The sequence below is a fragment of the Muntiacus reevesi genome, chromosome 9 (assembly GCF_963930625.1).
Source record: "Muntiacus reevesi chromosome 9, mMunRee1.1, whole genome shotgun sequence".
NCBI classification, from domain to species: Eukaryota; Metazoa; Chordata; class Mammalia; order Artiodactyla; family Cervidae; genus Muntiacus; species Muntiacus reevesi.
This window is the reverse complement of record NC_089257.1, coordinates 76,696,294-76,717,405: the sequence shown is the minus strand read 5'-3', so window position 1 is coordinate 76,717,405 and position 21,112 is coordinate 76,696,294. Positions and strand designations below refer to the sequence as shown.

The 21,112-nt window shown below is 41.1% G+C and overlaps 1 protein-coding gene across 1 annotated transcript in view; it reads left to right on the top strand.

Moving 5' to 3' along the window:
- Positions 1–21,112, top strand: part of MAML2 (mastermind like transcriptional coactivator 2) — a 394,914-nt gene that overhangs the window by 361,338 nt on the left and 12,464 nt on the right. The window contains exon 3 of the mRNA XM_065944337.1: positions 11,747–11,950. Within this exon, the coding sequence (XP_065800409.1) occupies positions 11,747–11,950 (204 nt within the window). The remainder of the gene's footprint in view (positions 1–11,746; positions 11,951–21,112) is intronic.

Here is a 21,112-nt window from a genome sequence, read left to right as displayed (position 1 = left end):
TCACTGAGCACATCTCTGGATGATTATTGTTATTGTTCAGTCTCTAAGTAGTGTCCAACTCTTTGCAACCCTATGAACTGCAACCCACCAGGTTACACTGTCCATGGGATTCCCCAGGCAAGAAAACTGGAGTGGGTTTCCATTTCCTTCTCCACTGGATGATTAATGCTTGCTGGTTTATTGCTGATATTATTACAAAGAGCACACTCTCCTCACTATCTGACAATCAGAAATTGTATGTTATTTAGATCTATGCCTTGTTGTGTGACTATGTTTATATTTGTATTCATATTCAGTAAATATCAAATTGGCTTGAGGAAATATTAATATTTATTCCAAGTCTACTGCACATCTGCTACTATATGAAGCCCTTCATTTACTTTATGTCATTTGTTCTTAACCACCACCTTTTGAGGTATTAGAACCCACATACAACTTTGGGAAAAAATGGAATTGGGATTTCAACCTAGTTTTGTTTGATCCCAGAATGACTGTTTCACCATTGCTACCTACCCACGCAAACTGCTTTTAGAACAGAGGGATTTTTTTTTTTTAATTTTTGCCTTTTACCTTGTTTTAGTAAGCCTTCAAAGTATTTTGCATTTTCAAGGCATACGTGTTGAAAAAATAATCAAATTTCTTAGCCTGTCTCCTCCTCTTTAAAGTTGGAATCATAATTTAAATGGAATTAGTGTGGAAATTAAAGAGGTAATAAATGTCACGCCTGCAATGCATGCCCTGGCATATAGCTTTCAAATCTGGTAACTGTCAGTAGAAATTGTATTTTACAATGAGCCTTCCTCCAGCCTAACAACACAGACAGGCAGTAATTGTCATTGTCATCATCATCATCATCATCATCAAAACCTCCATCATCACTCACCACTAGCTCTTTTCCTTCCTAACACATCCTTTATGCCCTGGGCCCGTCTCAGGCGGCACACCCATTAAAGCAACACTGGATTTAATAGCTTCACTCCACCTTTACCTTCTCTTCTACACTGGCTTTCCAGTGGCCTTTGAAAAGAGCCAGCATTTTCATCCCATTTGCCTAACAGCAAGTTCTGTCCTCATTTGCTACTTGCCACGGCTTCATTTTTTCATGTATTTATTTATAAAAAAAAAACATGCATAGAGTCCGCTGTACCCTGGGAATATCGTGATGGACATTTATAATTCTAAGCATTTGTAACAGGAGATAGATATAAGCAAACAAGTGATTGGGATACAGGGTGAGAAATGCTACCTAATAGACCAGTACCAGCGGTTAGGGGAGCACAGGAGCGGTCACTGCACAGCCTTGGGGAGTCACAGAAGATTCCCTGAAGAACGACATCTGAGCTGAGTCTGGAATGAATGAGTGTTTACTTGGTAGGGAAGGACATGGGAAGAGTCTCTCAGGCAGAAACGATGTAAGCACGTAGAAAATTGTGGAGAGGAGAGAGAGGTCTGGGATACTGGAGGATTTCGAGTGGTTTAATATCACTATGGTGTAAAGTAAATAAAGGGCATGTTGAGAGATGAAATGGGAGGAAACGTACAGAGGCCAGATCATAGAAGGCCTTAATTCTCTACTATCTGGGGGAGTTAGGGTTGATTCCGAAGGCAGGGAGGATCCATGAATGGTTTTAACCCAGACTTGCAGTATAGAGAGTGTATCCAAGGGGGAAATCAGTTCTCTTCTTTCCTAAACACCAACCTTTGAGGGATGGGAGGTGGAGTGCTCAACCTGAGGTCTCTGGATGGTCTGTGAATGTTTTAAAGATTTGTAAGCACCCTGAAATTATAAACGAAATTGTTGGCTGTGTGTGTACTTGATGGGAGGGCCGTAGAGACCGAATCCACAGCTTTGTAAAATCCTCAACAGACACTGTTATCCAAAGAGAAGTTTGAAACCACTGCTCTAGGGGGAGCAAGCGAAAAGCTGTTACAGAGCAGACATTTCAGGTCTGCCACAAAGAGCCCTTCTGAAGTCGAAGAGTTTCTCTTTTAAGAAAACGTTCTCATTTCTTCCCCTGAGTTACCAAACACTTCCCACTCCATCCTGACCCGCTGACGTTTTGTTCCTGGCCACGCTCCCACCTGAATGCTGCTTCCTCCCTCATGGAACTGTTCTTCTGTGCCAACCCAAAGTAAATGTCCACCCCAGAGGCTAAGAATAGACACAGTGTTCGGGTGACTTGAAAATTAGGTAACATCTGAAGAATGAACTCTACAGTGACCACAAACTCATTCTAATCATTTGAACCAAACAGATTGTAAACATGGGATCAGGGTTTCCCTGCGGGGTAGAGGAGAAGGTTCTGAGCAAAGCAAAGAAAAATGCCCTATCAAATAGAAGAGAAAAGCAGTTACTGTTCAGAGTTCAAAGGATAAAGAAAAACATTAATCAAAACACATCCTTCTGTGTTTGCATATATCTCCCGACCCATCCCCCAGCCCCCAGCGAGCTAGTTGTATCCGACAAGCTATCATTCTCTCAAGCATATAGACTTTATTCCATTCATTTCTCTTTAATGTATTTCCCTGGATTTGGATATGGTTTTTCATCTTTTCATTGGGTTTTGTAACTTTGTTATAAGTCAATTTCCTTAACCTTTCTGGACATTATCTTCAACTGTAAAATGCAGTTGGTTGTTGCTTTTCAGTTTCCACTACTTGGCAGTGGTGGCTGGAGTGGAGCGCTATTGTAAACCGATCTCGTGATTGTTGTTGTTCTCATTCACTTGCTAAGTTGTGTCCGACTCTTTCCGACCCCGTGGACTGAAACATGCCAGGCTTCCCCTCCTTCACCATCTCCTGGAGTTTGCTCAAAGTCATGTCCATTGAGTCAGTGATGCTATGAGTTGGTGACCTCATGATAGATATTTCTTAATTCCCAACTTGCCAGTTCCTACCAAAATTGCTGGGTACTTTTCTCTAAGGCATTTTATCAGTTTAATGTAAAAGACCAAAATACTTAGCATGACTTGGATAGTACAGCCAAATAGAGCGAAGGTCAGCACATTGTTTTCCACAGAGGCCCAGATAGCAAATATTTTAGGCTTGTGGGTCATAAGGCCTCTGTCAGAACTATTCAACTGTGTCACAGCATGGAACCAGCTGCAGACAATATATAAATGAATGTGTATGGCTATGTTCCAATAAAATTTTATTTACCAAAAAAGGTAGCGAGTTGGATTCAACTGATCATGTCATAGTTTAACAACCCTTGAAATAAATGATTGGAAACCCAAAGACAGCAGTGTTCTATCCCTCCAGTCTTTCTGTTTAAAGGTTGTTTCCTGGAAGACTTCCTGATCTTCGTTCTCTTATCATTGTCACTGTTCTTGTTGTGTCAAACAATAACTTTTCATTTATTTTAGCCACTCACAGCCACCTCACCCTCCATACCCCAAATAAATATCTTAAGTGGGCCCGCGGTCTTGTCAGGAATCTGAACCAGTTAAGGCAGCTTGTTTCTCAGGCATAGAGATAAATAAATGGCTTCATAAGCAGATAGCTCAGAAGATGAATAGCCTGGAGGAACAGTTGAGCTGTTAGTTCACGGAGACAGGGAAAGAAGAAGAGGGGAAGAGACAAGGGAGGGAAAAAGAAAGATTGATTGAAACAGCAAACCAGTTTGTTAGACCTACTGTACAGACTTGCCCAGCTGGGTACTTTATCTTGAATTTGTTTTGCAAATTGCAGATGCTTTGCTCTAGGAGCCAAGAAAAAGAAAGGGCAGTCATTCCATGCCAAAACACTCTCTTGGATCCTAAGTAACTTACATTACTTCATTTTTGTGGGGAAAAAAAACCATTATATACTCCCCTTCCAGAATAAGTCAAGAGAAACAGAGAGCTCATTTTACCCAGATGCCCAAATTATTAGTTTGTTTTTTTTTAATATTAAGAGAACAATGGTTGTCTGATAACTTCTTGCTTTGTGAAACTTATTATGTCACTGTTCAGCCCACAAAACTGCTTTAACAGTAAAGCTGACCGAATTCAATGAGTCTTAATTTTTCAACGTACTTCAATACAACCAAGGATATTTTTGTTTGCTGCTTTAGGACATGTCTAACTGGACCCATCCTACCTTTTGCTGAAATCAATCCTGCTTCACAGAACCCCTGCATGCCTTTCAAATGAAAGAGGAAATACTGGCATTTTTATTAGCTAACATTTTTTAAAAAGATCTTAAAAAAGATCGCTCACATATTGACCATGACTTACAGAGCCATTTTATCAAAGTCAGACTTGGGGCCAGGTCTATACTCGTGTTTGTTACTGAGGTTTGCGGGGTTTCCTTCATACATACTCTTTATTTTATGCCTGAAAATTGTAAAGAAGAGGGTATTGGTGAATTAGCTGTTAGGACTAAAATAGTGGGGTTTGCTTCTAATTTTTAATTTGGACATTTTTTTCAAAAGGACTTGAAAATGTTTAAAGGGAAACAGGTGATAAGGCATGCATGCATGCTCAGTCACTTCAGTCGTGTCTCACTCTTTGCGACCCTATGGACTACAGCCCTCCAGGCTCCTCTGTCCATGGGCTACTCCAGGTAAGAATACTGGAGTGGGTTGCCATGCCCTTCTCCAGAGGGTCTTTCCAACCCAGAGATCAAACCCAAGTCTCCTGCATCTCCTGCATTGCAGGCAGATTCTTTACCAATGAGCCACCAGGGAAGTCCTTAGGTGATAATAAGGACAGGTAATTTGTCCTCTAAGGAAAAGAGGTTCTCATTTAGAAGAGTTCAGGTGTTTCCTTAATCTTCTGCCAGATTTCATTGACGCAGTTTGTGATCTTGTCTAGTTAGTGCTTCCCATGCTGATCCATGGACAAGATCTGAAGTCAATAAAGTAACACATTTGGAAAGTATTCATTTACCATATTTTCCATACATTAAAATATGTATCCAGTTTCCTATAAACATTAATCAACCTTACACACTGCCACTCACTTGGGAGCATGTTTTGATTTATCCAGCTAAAAGGTTTGATCATGTACATGATCTCCTAACATCCTCGAGACCATTCTGGAAGATAAATTTCCCATCCATAGTCCAGTTGGAAAACTTGGAAGCATAGACAAACTTCAGGGTTTTTCAACCAGCTGAGTGGTTTTTGATCCCCAAGGCCTGAAAAAGGCATGAGGCACCATAGATGTTCAACAAATATCTGTTGAATGAATAAGAGTAGAGGAAGATAATAATTCTGAAGATATAGCTTGATTATTGGCAGAATTTTATTAAAAAGATACAGGTCTAGCAGTCCTGCGCAGGGCTGAAATGAAAATTCAGAATCTTTAACCATGTTTAAGTACTTGGCGTACAACTGTAACTCAATGGCTGAGCCGGTGCTGTAAAAGAAATTCAAAATCTTAAATACATATCACAGACGTACATACACACACAATCAGATGTGGAAAACTATAAGTGCATATTAAATGTAAATTTATATTAAATCCCAGGAGGATAGGATCAGATGCCTGTTTTGTATGTTAGCATCAAACACCGTAATTTATTGGAAAAACAGAAAAAAAAAACCCACACAAAATGAAAGATCATTCAAGTTCATAATTTGCACTAGTCTCTAGGAAATAAGTTTTCTAGCATATGAAAGATACATTAATAGAAATAGCTTAATTCATTCACAGTCACACACACACACACACACACTGTCACATACAGGCTGAGATTGTGCCCTTTTACCACGGTCTTCAAGCTTTTGAGGAGAAAATGAGTGTTGAAGGAGAAACAGGTGGTTTCTATTAAGTCAAGTTCTTCATGGGCTGAGTGTAAGGCAAAGAGTGAGGCTGAGTATGGAAATCAAAGCCAATGGATGGGAGCATATTTTTCTTTCAAAATATTTTATGTATTAAAGTTTGCACAACATCTTGACAATGACAGCAAGCCTGTGTAAGGAGGTGTTTTGTGTTTCATAGCTAACATACGGGCAAAAAAATGTAGCGGCAGCCGAATATTCCTTCCATCATGAGCAGAAAGAACGTGTGTGGTAGAATACATGGTAAGGCCCATGGCCTACAAACTACAAGATTTAAAAATCTACAAAACTCCAAAAGAGAGCCTGTCCTTATTTTTGTATCTTTTAGTATTGTAAAGGAATGAGACTAAATTTGGCATAGTCCATCTGTTTGATTAGAGAGAGGAAGGAACAGAGTTACATTTTCTTGGCATGCAGAGCTTTTATAAATCTTTGCAGAGGGTGGTTTTCCAGATTTCACTGGAAATTATGTTGATGGTGTTCACCACTTCTGCCAACATCAAGCATTCGGTCCACCACTTTTCTTTCTCTTTGTTTTCCTCCTAAATATGTTCTTAGTCTTCAGAACATAGAAGACTGCCTAGCACATAGGAGATACTCAGTAAAATTTATCAAATTCATTAATGGATGGATGGATGGATGCGCAGGTGACAAGACTGGGCATAAGGAGATCTGGACTTTAATCCTCAGGCACTAGTGTCATGCCACCCAATGCAGATTATTATACATTGCTTTCTACTGCAGTAAATTTCAGTATATATGTGGTGCTTGTGGTGCATGTATCATAGATTCCCAGATAAAATGTAAGCCGCAGAGATTCCTTTTCTTTTTTGGCCACGCTGTGCATCACATGAGATAGTTCATCGATGCTCCCTGCATTGGGACTGCGGCGTCTTAACCACCAGGTCACCAGGGAAGTCCCCAGAGATCCTTTTCTAATTGAACTGTGGTTGATTTACAATGTTGTGTTTGCGGTGTACAGCAAAGTGATTCAGTTCATATATACATATAAACCCATATACACACATATGGGCTTCCCTAGTGGCTCAGATGGTAAAGAATCTGCCTGCAGGTTCGGTCCCTAGGTCAGGAAGACCCCCTGGAGAAGGGAATGGCAACCCACTCCAATATTCTTGCCTGGAGAATTCCATGGACAGAATAGTCTGGCAGACTATAGTCCATGGTGGTCGAAAAGAGACACAACTGAGCAACTAACACACAGACACACACACACACACACATATTTATATATATATTCAATATTATAGAAAGTATTATAGAAACCATTGTAATTCATTATAAGATATTGATTATAGTTTCCTGTGCTATAGTAGGACCTTGTTGTTTATCTATTTTATGTATAGTAGTATCTGCTAATCCCGAATTTCTAATTTATCCCTTTCTCCATACTCCTGTCCCCTTTGGTAACTATGGTTTTTTTTTTCTATGTCTGAGAATGTGTTTCTGTTTTGTAAATAAGTTCATTTGTATCATTTTTTTAGATTCCACATATAAGTGTATCATATATTTGTCTGATTTACTTCACTTAGTATGATAATCTCTAGGTCTATCCATGTTGCTGTAAATGGCATAATTTTATCTTTTTTATGGCTGAGTAATATTCCAGTGTGTGTGTGTGTGTGTGTGTGTGTGTGTGTGTGTGTATACATATAGGCACACATGGGTTTCCCAGGTGGCTCAGCAGGAAAGAATCCACCTGCAATGCAGGAGCCACAGGAGATGCCAGTTTGGTCCCTGAGTCAGAAAGATACCTTGGAGGAGGGTATGACAACCCACCTGAGTATTGCTGCCTGGAGAATCCCATGGACAGGGGAATCTGATGGGCTACAGTCCATAGTGTCACAAAGAGTTGGACACAACTGAAGTTACATAGCACACGTGCATGCTTATATACCACATCTTCTTTATCCATGTAAGTGTTGGTGGACATGGAGGCTATTTCCATGTCGTGGCTATTGTAAATAGGGCCACTATGAATATTGGGGTGCATGTATCTTTTCCAATTATTTTTTTAAATTTAACGTTTCTGCCAAAACAGTTTTCTTGGAGTATAATGCTGAAATCAACAACAATCAGTTCTCTTAATTGCTTTCACATTCCACTTACCAATACAGCCAACAGTTATTTAATTATATTAATTTCCCTTTAATTTCATGGAGTTGTAAAAAATTAACTTCCAATCAATACACAATAAATTAGGTCATTCTTCTTTGTACAGTTTGCATTTAGCATAGTACCTGAATCTCAATAGATACTAAATCATATTTGCTAAATAAAATTATTAAAAATCACCCATCAAAATAGAATTTTCATCTCTTCCAGATCACTGGTAACTCTATCTTTAGCTTTTTTAGGAACTGTCCTCCACAGGGGCTGCACCAGTGTACATTCCCATCAACAGGAAGATTCCCTTTTCTCCAAATCCTCTCCCATTTATTGTTAGTAGATTTTTTGATGTTGGTCTTTCTGCCTGGTGTGAGGTGATACCACAGTCTAGTTTTGATTTCTCTAATAATGAGGGATGGTGAGCATCTTTCCATGTGCCTGTTGGCCATCTGTATGTCTTCTTTAAAATATAAAGCCAGAGATCTTAACTTCAAATGCGCACGTGGGCCAGATAACTAATAGAAATGAGGGGGAAAGTGTGCAAGTAATAAAATAAGGAGCAGTGGGGACTGTGGCCACTTGCAGAGCACGAGCCTCTCGGTGTTTATAAAATGATGGGCGCTGAACACAGCACACATGCAGTCCAAGTGTGCATACAGCACAAGCTCCTTCACAAAAGCAGCAGTTTCCAAAATATCTCTGCTCTACACAAATACAGCAATAGGGAAATAAGAAAAATAGTAATTGCTACAATTCATCTAGTGCCTAGAACTGTTCTAAATTTCATCCAGCTTAATCTTAGGTCATAAATAAAATTACCTTCATTTTATACAAGGAAATTAAGACAGAGTACCTAGTAAATGTATACTGATTGCTCTATCAAATTGGATGATAAAAACAGCACAGCAAAGAGCAAAGTAGCAGGACCCTAAACTGAACCCCTAATCCACATAAGAGATGCACACTCCAAGGGAGAGTCTTGGTGGCTTGCAGAACCATCTTTCCCAAGAGTCATAATCGATTTAAGGCTGAGAGCTCTGACTGAACATTGGGCACAGATGTGTTAGGAACAGTTCCGTTCCTTTAAGCTGCTCAGAGGATGTTCCTGCCTCAGTTGTTGTCTAGTCAGTCATGTCTGATTCCTTGTGACCCCATGGACTGCAGCATCTCAGGCTTCCCGGTTCTTTGCCATCTCCTGGAATTTGCTCAAATACTTGCCCATTGAGTCGGTGATGCCATCCAACCATATCAGCCTTTGTTGCCCTCTTCTCCTCCCACCCTCAATCCTTCCCAGCATCAGGGTCTTTTCCAGTGAGTTGGCTCTTCACATGACGTGGCCAAAGTATTAGAGCTTCAGCTTCAGCATCAGCCATTCCAGTGAATATTCAAGGTTGATTTCCTTTAGGATGGACTGGTTTGATCTCCTTGCTGTCCAAAGGACTCTCAAGAGTTTTCTCCAGCACCACAATTTGAAAGCATCAGTTCTTTGACACTCAGCCTTCTTTATGTTCCAACTCTCACATCCATACGTGACTACTGGAAAGACCATAACTTTGACTATACAGACCTTTGTTGGCAAAGTGAGGTCTCTATTTTTTTTTTCTTGTTTTTTTTTTTTCTTTTTCTATGTCTCTATTTTTTAATATGCTGTCTAGGTTTGTCAGAGCTTTCCTACCTCAGTGCTGACTCTAATTATTTTTCATGAATGGGTGAGGAGGACCACCAGTCCCCCCAGTTCTGCCTTTCTCCCCAAAACATGCCCTTTCCAGGTGTCTGATTGAGAGTCACCCCTGAAAGGAATGCTCAACACACATTTGCTACACAGAGAGATGGCTTGGCCCTGAGTATGAAGCTCTATCTCTTCCTGACTCAACTAAGAGACAGTACAGTGATTGAGAACTGGATTTCTGGAGTCAGGCAGGCCTGGCTTAATATTCCTCAGCTACTTAAAGCCAAGTGATCTCTCAGAGGCAGATTTCTCATCTGCAAAATTAGGATGAAAATGCTAGTTCTTGCTCATTGTTCTGTGAGGAGGACGAAATGAAATAAATCACCTGAGTCATAGAGCCAGCTGAGCCATACACTAAGCCACTCAGCACAGTGTATCTCATGCTCATGTTCAGTCGTGTCTGGCTCTCCTGTGACCCCTCAGGCTCCTCTGACTGTGGGGTTTCCCAGGCAAGAGTACCAGAGGGGGTTACCATTTCCTTCTCCAGGGGATCTTCCCGACCCAGGGATCGAACCCAGGTCTCCTGCATTGGCAGGCAGATTCTTTACCACTGAGCCACCTGGGAAGCCCCTTAAGCACAGTGACTGGCCTGTAACAAACCTTACTGCGTGGTCATTTTAGAATTATTTTGTATTCCTTTGCCTTTGAGGCAGTTGGTGAACTCTGTATCCCCAGGGATTACTAAAGCAAGACCACATACATACCCAGGCTTTGGACTGGTGGCTTTTTTTTTTTTTTTCTTTTTTAAGCTCAACAGATAACTAAAGAAAGAGAAGGCAAGTCCACACATGGAGTACCTACTGCTTACCACTCATCAGTCATCATGGGAGCTGCTTTATCTTTTTAATCTCTTGTAACCTCACACAATCCAGGTGGGAATGAAAGTTGGATTTTACTGCTCCCATATATCTAGTGTTTCTCAAAGAGCATTCTCTGGACCCATGAGCATTAGAATCGCCTGAGTAGGTACCTGATCTGTAGCCTCAGAGTTTCTGGAGCAAGGCAGACCCTTTGATTTAGTACTTGTATCATTTATCTAAAACTTGAGTTTATATTTTCTTGTATTTGATGTGTAAACATGTCATTTCTTCCTGGTAAATTCTCCAAAATGAGGACTATGTTTTCTAGTTTTCTTGTAACCCCAACAGTGTACAGCTCAATCCTATACACACACACCCCATTAGGAATTAGTAAAATCTCTGGCTGGGTTTAGCTTTCTGCCCTGCAATGTCTTGACCTGTCAATGCCAAAAGATGTCAATCTTTTGAGATACCTCAAATCAGAATGGCAGTTCACCAATACTATTTAATATGCAACTGTGGGTCTTTAACCAATAACTTCTAATTATCAGTGGTGTTCTTTTAATTTAATGTGCTGTAGTTCTTGTCTTATTGATCAGGGAGGAAAATTAACAAATCTGGACACTAACCCTCCAGGTTCCTCTATCCAGGAAATTCTCCAGGCAAGAATACTGGAAAGGGTTGCCATGCCTTCCTCCAGGGATCTTCCCAACCCAGGGATTGAACCTGGGTCTCCTACATTGCAGGCAGATTCTTTATCATCTGAGCCACCAGGGAAACAAACCCCTGAAAGGTGAAATCCCTAACAAGTTTCAGTGTTTGTGAAATAGAAACTCACAGGTGCTCCTTATCACAGAAAGCTAGGCCCTTGCTGTCCAAAATGGTTATTCAACATTTAAATACATGAATTGAAATGATTTTTATTGCAGGATCAGCCATGATATGGGCTAACTTTAGGGAAAAGGAGGAACTTGTTACTTTATGATGTGTTTGTTCCTGAGCAATTGAGAGGTTTGCCGTATGTTTTTACGATAATTTTCTTTGAGGTTCCATAAACACCTTCTGGAATGTGGAGGTTCCACCATCAGAGTCATATGAGAGCATTTCCAGTTCCTTAATGTCATTAACCCAGCTGCTTTGGTTGCTGTGACATGCAATTATTTCTCCTACATTTAAAAAGCGATTCTCTGATCTCCAACCCATTAACCTTGTTTGATCTTAACAAGCTGAAAAATGTTTGGAATCTAAGCTTATGATCTCGGCGTGACTTTTTTTCTTTTAATTCACAGTAGCTTTCCGCCCCCTTCCCTTTCTCTTTTTCAGGATCAACACTCTGTGGTAGGCCAGAACACGGGCCCCAGTCCAAGTCCCAACCCCTGCTCAAATCCAAACACTGGAAGTGGTTACATGAACTCCCAGCAATCACTGTTGAATCAGCAATTGATGGGAAAGAAACAGACTCTACAGAGGCAGATCATGGAGCAGAAACAGCAGCTTCTCCTCCAGCAGCAGATGCTGGCTGATGCGGTAAAATGTTCTCCTAATTCCTACTGTGCATACCTGTTCACCCAACAGAGGGAATTCATCAGTTTCCATTTCTACTTACTGCACTTGTATATGTGTCCGTCTATGGCACAGCAACCAGGGTGTCTTGACTGTAAGAGAAATTAATTCCATACATAAAGTGCTACAGGGGAAAAAAAAAAACTTGATTTACCAGGTGCTGGACAGTTGGAATCCACAGCACCTGGACTGATTAGCCCTGCCCAGCCCAGGAATGTTCTGAACCACCACATGGGCCTTGGAATCAGGAATAAGAAACCAGTGTTGTTCCACAGCGCCGAGGGGCAGAAAATAGGGACAAAACTTTAATCAACTCAAATCCAAACTGATTTTAGAGATAAAAGAGTTTTCAAAGCAGCTTTAAAAGCCAGTGTGGAGTTTCAAAACTTAAAATTTGGCTTCCAAAATAAAGCATCTCAGAATAGATTTTTTTTTAAAGGAAACTGAAAGTGTATTTCCCACTTTCTTCTCATTTAAGTGGCCTTACCTTAAAGGCAAGATCATTCTCTCCCACCTATTACCCAAGTATCTGCTCGTCCCTTCTGTAGTCTCAAACTCATACATCCAACAACTGATCCAAACCCTTCCTGCCTCCTAAGACCAAAGCCCTTTCTCCAGATTTTCTTCATTCCTTTCAAGCTGTTTGGCCAAATTAAAGAAGAAAGAGGAAAATTAACCATCTCCAGATTGATAGAGCTAAGGTACACAGAAAATACAATAAAGACAAATTTATCCTCAAGGAACTTTGCAGTGAGCAGAAGCCCAGGTGTAATAAGGGCTATAATTCATTTGGTAAACATTTACTAATTCACAATGGGGCTACAGTCATAAACAAGACAACCCTGTCTTTGTCCTTAAGGAGCTTAGAGCCTTCTGGGGGTGTCAAACCGGCAATTGTAATATATATGATTAAATACTGTGATGTGGGAACTACCAGAAATGGTTTCAGAGAGGAAGTTATAGCTATGGAAGATCTGAAGGTGAAGAAGGAGATGGACGGAAGAACAGGGGAGTGTCCAACCAGAAGAACCAGCATATTCAAAGACTCGGGCACAATGAAGTATACAACATACTGGGCTTGCTGAGGGAGGTCATGTATACACAGATAGGGAATGAAAGTTTGGGAAGCCAGAGATCAGAGACCAGAGGGATTTGCAAATCAGAATTTGCACTGTCTGAAAAGCAATGGAGAGGACTTCAAAGCATTTTAAACAAGTACTTGATTCAGACTTGATTTGCAGTATAATAAGCACTTTCCAAGTAGCACTCGTGGTAAAGAACCTGCCTGCCAATGCAGGAGACATAAGAGATGTGGGTTCAATCCCTGGTTCAGGAAGATCCCCTGGAGGAGGGCATGGCAACCCACTCCAGTATTCTTGCCTGGAGAATCCCAGGGACAGAGGAGCCTGGCAAGCTATGGTTCATAGGATCGCAAAGAGTCAGACATGACTGAAGTAACTTAGCAACAAATAAGTACTTGATTCAGATTCGATTTGCATTATAATAAAAGTATAAAGGGCTCCCCAGGAGGCTCGGTGGTAAAGATTCTGCCTGCCAATGAGAGAGACACAGGTTTGATCCCTGGGTTGGGATGATTCCCTGGAGAAGGAAATAGCAACCCACTCCAGTATTCTTGCCTGGGAAATCCCATGAACAGAGGAGCCTGGTGGGCTACAGTCCATGGAGTCCCAAGGAGTTGGTTTTTGGGAGGGCTTCCCTGATGGTTCAGACAGTAAAGAAGCCGCCTACAATGCAGGAGTTACGGATTTGATCCCTGGGTCAGGAGGGTGGCCAGAGACCAAAAGTGAAGTCACTCAGTTGTGTCCAACTCTTTGCGACCCCATGGCCTGTATAGCCTACCAGGCTCTTCAGTCCATGGAATTTTCCAGGCAAGAGTACTGGAGTGGGTTGCCATTTCTGATAACTCAGTTGGTAAAGAGACCAAAAGTTATTCTTTGCGACCCCATGGCCTGTATAGCCTACCAGGCTCTTCAGTCCATGGAATTTTCCAGGCAAGAGTACTGGAGTGGGTTGCCATTTCTGATAGCTCAGTTGGTAAAGAGACCAAAAGGTATAGCCTAATGTGTGTATTTGTTGGTTAGTTTGAGACTGTATTATGAAATATTTAATTTACAGTGAGAAGTATAAATCATAACATAACAATCTATTTTTAAAGATATGACAAAATGGAATTAATTTTAGAGTCCAGAGCATGTGAAAAGAAATAGTGAGAAATAAATTTATTTGACTCAAATAAGGAATAGTGAGAAATAAACTTAGAGGTGAACTTGAATGCTGCCCTAAGGTATAGGGGACCCACTAACCGGATGACTAAATGACACAACTAATTTCTACCATAAATCATTGTTTTGAAAACTCCATTCCTCCTACCCACTCCCGCCCTTCTGATGATCTTCATTAATGTCAGGGGAGTGTATGCTCCTCGGTTCTTTGTCTCGTCACAGCAAAGATTTGGAGTGACGGACATTAAAGTCCCCTCAGAGTGTCCCAGCTCTCGGGTCTTGGACAAACCGTGTCATAGCTCTTAGACAAATCAGTGTTACAGCTCTATTTTATTTAGAAGATAGCAGGAAAATCCATCCTCGAAGAAGAGAAGCGAGTGGAGGAGCGCGCCAGCGTGCGGGGTGGTGGAGGGTGGGGGAGAGAGAGAGAGAAAAAGCATATGCAGGCATGGGAGAGAGAGAGAGAGGGAGCCCTTTGGCTCCTCTTTTTATATGTTTTTTTTTTCTTCCCCCTGGGCCTGCCCCATGCAAATTTGGCTTAGGCAGGAGCGCTCTTCTTCCTGAATTCCTCACTCTGGTCCTCAGACCTTCCTTTGACCTTGCTCTGTTCTATTTTTGCGGGCCCTTCCCTTCCTTGTCTTTTAGCCACCGCCATTCTGGACTCCTTTTCCCTATTCTAACTACCTAACAATAAACAATCAGCTTGGAAACAAGGGCAGTAGACCAAAAAATCAGATCATCTAAGATTGGCTCCTGGGTACACGTTCATCATTGCCATCAACACTACTAGTTTGTTGACTTACAGCAGGCAGAGGCTGAATTTCTGGATTTTCAGCTCTCATTAAAAGGCGAGGAGATGTCCCCTGAGGGTCTTGACCCGGCCCCATCCTGGCTCCTGTGGAGCCCCGGTTGAGTCACCACTGGGGCAGGTGCAAAGGGCAGGGGCATAAGCTATGGGAGGTGAATGGGAATGAGGCTGCTGTTTTTGTGATTTTTATAAGCCATTCACATTTCTTTTTCTTTGGCCACCATTGAGGGTGCCCATGCTTTTTAGCATATCCAGGAAGAAACCGTCTTTGATGCCGCTTTACATTAGCATATGCTTTGTAGTCATTTGCAGTCAGTTGGCAAAACTAGATAGACTCGTAAATTGAGACATTTTTCTCATAAAAGTGTATTATCCTTATTCTCTATTATTCTCCCACCAGTGAGACACAAAGAAGAGAGATGAGTAGAACTTGTTAACAACGGGCATCAGAATTACCAACGTGTTTGGGGTACCTACTACGTACGTGCCAGGCATCATGCGGAGTTTTTACAGAATTAAAAGGATTAATCCTTTCAAGGGGAGTTTGAGGGAGGTCCTAGAATTATCCACATTTTACATTTTGAGATGGAAAAACTGAAGCAAGACAGATATGGGCCACAGGAGATGATTTCTATGTTAGCTTTTCGGGTCCAAGATATCAGAATACGAGACACTAGTTGTGAAGTTAAATTTCATGTTGCACAGAAATAATTCACAGGGGTGGTCTGTGGGTTTACACTTGCTTAGAATGGGGATGCCATTCTCTTGCAAATGGAGCAGGCTTCATTCAGTGTTGCTCTTCACCACAAAGGGAGCACCATAAAGTGACAAGGTGGCAGTCCTATCACAGCCCATATTTAAGGCCAGGAACTCTAACTCATTTGTGAACAGGTACTTTAGAAATTCAGTTTCCAGAGATATATATGCTACTCTTTGAACAACCTAAGTAATCCCTCAGGTGAACAAAACATCAATAAGTAGGTTGAATATATACGAAAATAAATCCAGATTTGAAATTTAGTCCTTAATGGAGAACCAAGGGCCTAATTATCAGATGTGTATGTGCATGAATTCTGTTTTCTTGAACAAAAACATCTAATTACATAAGAAAATAGGACGGATGCCTCTGAAAAAGAGAAGACTTCACAAAGTCCCATGCTTGGCATAAAAATCAAAACTGTCAGTTTGCACAATAGTTTACAGCAGGAATGGTTGAATATCACCACATTTGGGTTCATGGAACATCTCAAGCTGTTTCTTGAACATTTAGGGTTTGGGCAAAACCAGAAAGAGTTTCACCAACCACTTTTTCCCTTAATTTGTAAACCCATGTTTAAAAGAAATGTAAGCCATATGTTTCTGATTCATTTACACTTAGCTCATCAAAATTGTGTTTTATATGAATTACTTGATGCCCCAAATTCCCTCTGAGCCTTTCAAGTCTTTCTCCTTAGAAACAAGAATTTGAATTTGGTTTGTTGTTGTTTTAAAGCCACTTTCTTTTCCCCTTTATAGTTGATTTATTCAACATAGAAGGTTTGGAATTTGATGGGAAACTGAGAAATACATGGTTTAAGTGGGTTCTAAATTAGGTAGCCCACATTTGACTTCCATCTAATTTATCCATCTGTTACAAGGTTTTCTTTTCTATTTATTGATTTTTCTGTAACTATATTGTATCTACTATTGTGAGCAAGAATCCCTTAGAAGAAATGGAGTAGCCATCATAGTCAACAAGAGTCCCTTAGAAGAAATGGAGTAGCCATCATAGTCAACAAGAGTCTGAAATACAGAACTTGGATGCAATTGCAAAAACAACAGAATGATCTCTGTTCGTTTCCAAGGCAAACCATTCAATACCACAGTAATCCAAGGTTTTGCCCCGACCAATAATGTCTAAGAAACTGAAGCTGAATGGTTCTATGAGGACCTACAAGACCTTCTAGAACTAACACCCAAAAATGATGTTCTTTTCATCATAGGGGACTAGAATGCAAAAGTAGGAAGTCAAGAGATACCTGGAGTAACATACAAGTTTGGCCTTGGAGTACAAAATGAAGCAGGGTAAAGGCTAACAGAGTTTTGCCAAGAGAACGCCTGAGTCATAGCAAACACCCTCTTCCAACAACAAAAGAGATGACTCTATCCATTGACATCACCAGATGGTCAATACTGAAATCAGACTGATTACATTCTTTGCCACCAAAGCTGGAGAAGCTCTATACAGTCAGCAAAAACAAGAGCAGGAGCTGACTATGGCTCCAATCATGAACTCCTTATTGCCAAATTCAGCCTTAAATTAAGGAAAGTAGGGAAAACCACTTAGCCATTCAGGTATGACCTAAATCAAATCCCTTACAATTATACAGTGGACGTGATATATAGATTCAAGGGATTAGATCTCATAGACAGAGTGCCTGAAGAACTGTGGATGGAGGTTCCTGACATTGTACAGGAGGCAGTGACCAAGACCACCCCAAAGGAAAAGAAACGCAAAAAGGCTAAGTGAATGTCTGAGGAGGCCTTACAAATAGCTGTGAAAAGAAGAGAAGCGAAAGGCAAAGGAGAAAATGAAAGATATCCCCGTTTGAATGCAGAGTTCCAAAGAATAGCAAGGAGAGATAAGAAAGCCTTCCTCAATGATCAATGCAAAAAATGGAAGGAAACAATAGAATGGGAAAAACTAGAGATTTCTTCAAGAAAATTACAGATTCCAAGGGACCATTTCATGCAAAGATGGGCACAATAAAGGACAGAAATGGTATGGGCCTAACAGAAGCAGAAGATTATAAGAAAAGGTGGCAAGAATACACAGAAGAACTATACAGAAAAGATCTTCATGACCCAGATGACCATGATAGTGTGATCACTCACCTAGAGCCAGATATCCTGGAATGTGAAGTCAAGGGGACCTTAGGAAGCATCACTACGAACAAAGCTAGTGGAGGTGATGGAATTCCAGTTGAACTATTTCAAATCCTAGAAGATGATGCTGTAAAAGTGCTGCCCTCAACATGCCAGCAAATTTGGAAAACTCAGCAGTGGCCACAGGACTGGAAAAGGTTTTCATTTCAATTGCAAAGAAAGGCAATGCCAAAGGATGTTCAAACTACCACACAATTGCACTCATCTCAAACGCTAGCAAAGTAATGCTCAAAATTCTCCAACCTAGGCTTCACCAGTACATGAACCAAGAACTTCCAGATGTTCAAACTGGATTTAGAAAAGAGAGAAACCATACATCAAATGCCAACATCTGTTGGATCATCGAAAAAGCAAGAGAGTTCCAGAAAAACATCTACTTCTGCTTTATTGATTACACCAAAGCCTTTGTGTGGATCAGAACAAACTGTGGGAATTCTTAAAGAGATGGAAAAATTCTTAAATACCAGACCACCTTACCTTCCTGAGAAATCTGTATGCAGGACAAGAAGCAAAAGTTAGAACTGGACATGGAACAACAGACTGGTTCCAAATTGGGAAAGGAGTACATCAAGGCTATACATTGTCACCCTGCTTATTTAACTTATATGCAGAGTATATCATGCGAAGCACAAGCTGGAATCAAGATTGCTGAGAGAATCTCAGCAATCATTTGCTCAGATATGCAGATGACACCACCCTTATGGCAGAAAGTAGGAACTAAAGAGCCTCTTGATGAAAGTCAAAGAGGAGAGTGAAAAAGCTGTCTTAAAACTCAACATTCAAACAACTAAGATCATGGCATCTGGTCCCATCACTTCATGGGAAATAGATGGGAAAACAATGAAATCAGTGACAGATTTTATTTTCTTGGGCTCCAAAATCACTGCAGATAGTGACTGCAGCCATGAAATTGAAAGACGCTTGCTCCTTGGAAGAAAAGCTATGACCAATCTAGACAGCATATTAAAAAGCAGAGACATTACCTTATCAACAAAGGTCCATCTAGTCAAAGCTGTGGTTTTTCCAGTAGTCATGTATGGATGTGAGAGTGTACCATAAAGAAGGCTGACTGCCAAAGAATTGATGCTTTTGAAATGTAGTGTTGGAGGACTCTTGAGAGTCCCTTGGACTGCAAGGAGATCCAACCAGTCCATCCTAAAGGAGATCAATCCTGGGTGTTCATTGGGAGGACTGATGCTGAAGCTGAAACTCCAATACTTTGGCCACCTGATCGAAGAGCTGACTCATTGGAAAAGACCCTGATGTTTGGAAAGATTGAAGGCAGGAGAAGGGGACAACAGAGGATGAGATGGCTGGATGGCATCACCGACAGGACAGACATGAGTTTGAGTAAACTCCGGGAGTTGGTGATGGACAGGGAGGCCTGGCGTGCTCCAGTCCATGGGGTCACAAAGAGTCTGACACGACTGAGTGACTGAACTGAACTGAACTTATGCCAATTTTTTTTATCTTCGAAAAATTGAGTTTCTTTGAGCTTCATGTAAAGTTGCAGTGAAAGATTCTATAAACTTCCTGATCCATACTGAGACAGACAAAAGCATTTCCTGATGTCCAGAACTGATATGAAACTCACAGCCAGGCTATTTTGTTTTCTGTTGGACTTAAACAGTTTTACAGAATATGAAGCTCAGACAGTATTGCTCTGAGACATGATAAAATGAGACAAAAGAAGGCCACTTCATAAGTTTGTCTACAAACAAACACATACAAGGTCACTGTGCAACTCACAAAATAGGAAAATATTCCATCTTTTGCTGAATGCATGACATATAGTTTTTTACTCAGTGATAGAATCAACCTCACTTTCTGATTGCTTATAACCTAGAACAAATCCTCACTACCTTAGACCTACCCTAAGTTACCCAAACAAAGCCCAAATCCTGTAATATTCTAATACAGTTCTGCTGAGACACTCTATTGTCCCTCATGATGTGTTTTCGTCCTCCCTCCAATGAATGGTAAACCCAACAGGTGTGTTCCTGTTACTGAACACAAATCCATGTCCCTGACACACAGTGAATGCAAGCAATACAAAACGTCAGAGCTTGGAACAGAGAAAGATTTATTGCAGGGTCAAGGGGACAGGTGGCTCATGCCCCAAAACTCCATAACCCCAGAAGGGTTTCAGCAAAGCACTTCTAAAGGCAAGGTAAGGGAGGGAGTGGTCAGTTATGGCAAACTTCTTGGTGTCAGAATTCTTTGTTTTTGCAACTGTCCGTGTAGGTCAGGTGACACTGTTCCTGAAAATCTCTAAGAAGACAGACGTTATTATCTGTTCTGCAATTTTTTATCTCTGTATGAATGGACTTTTAAAGATCAGATCCCCAAGAATGGGATATCTCATACATTTCAGGCTCTAGGCAGCATTCTTTTACAGAAGGTGCAGCAGAGCCAGCATGGCTAAGCACAGCCAGCAGAGCACAAAGGCTGAAGGAAAAGGAGCAGAGCTAATATGGAGTTAGATTTGTTCTTCCCTATTGCATTTGTGGTGTTCTTTGGCCTCATATGGGCCTTCCCAGGTGACTCAGATGATAAAGAATGTGCCTGCAACTCGGGAGACCCGTGTTCGGTCCCTGGGTTGGGAAGGTCCCCTGGAGAAGTGAATGGCAGCCCACTCCAGTATTCTTGAAGAAGAATTCCATAGACAGAGAAGCCTGAGGAGCTGCAGTCCATGGGGTTGCAAAGATTCAGACACGACTGGGTGACTAACACTTGGCCTCATATAAAAAGAATGCCCCCGCTTCCTCTGTTTGCCTCCAAACTCACCTACTCTAAAGATCTAAAGGTGGCTGATACCAGAAAGAAGAAAAGAAGGGAATCTGGGAAATGTCTGGACTCTGAGAATGGGGTGCAGAGAAACGAAGTAGCGAGAGACCCTTGTATTGTGTGATCAGAAAGCCTAAATTTTTGACTCAGCATCGGGTTTCAGTTTTGCTACTGTGTGATGTTGGACACGTTACTCAACCTAAGGAAGCTTCTGTTCATGGTTTTTGGGAGGTCGAAAAGGACCCTCCCTCCGTGGTCCTTGGTAAAGACACAAAGAAGAAGCTGAGGTCTTACCCATAGCCGAAACAAGTTTATTTAAGGAAGAACAGAAAGAGAACCTCAAGAGAGAGGTGTGCCAAGCCC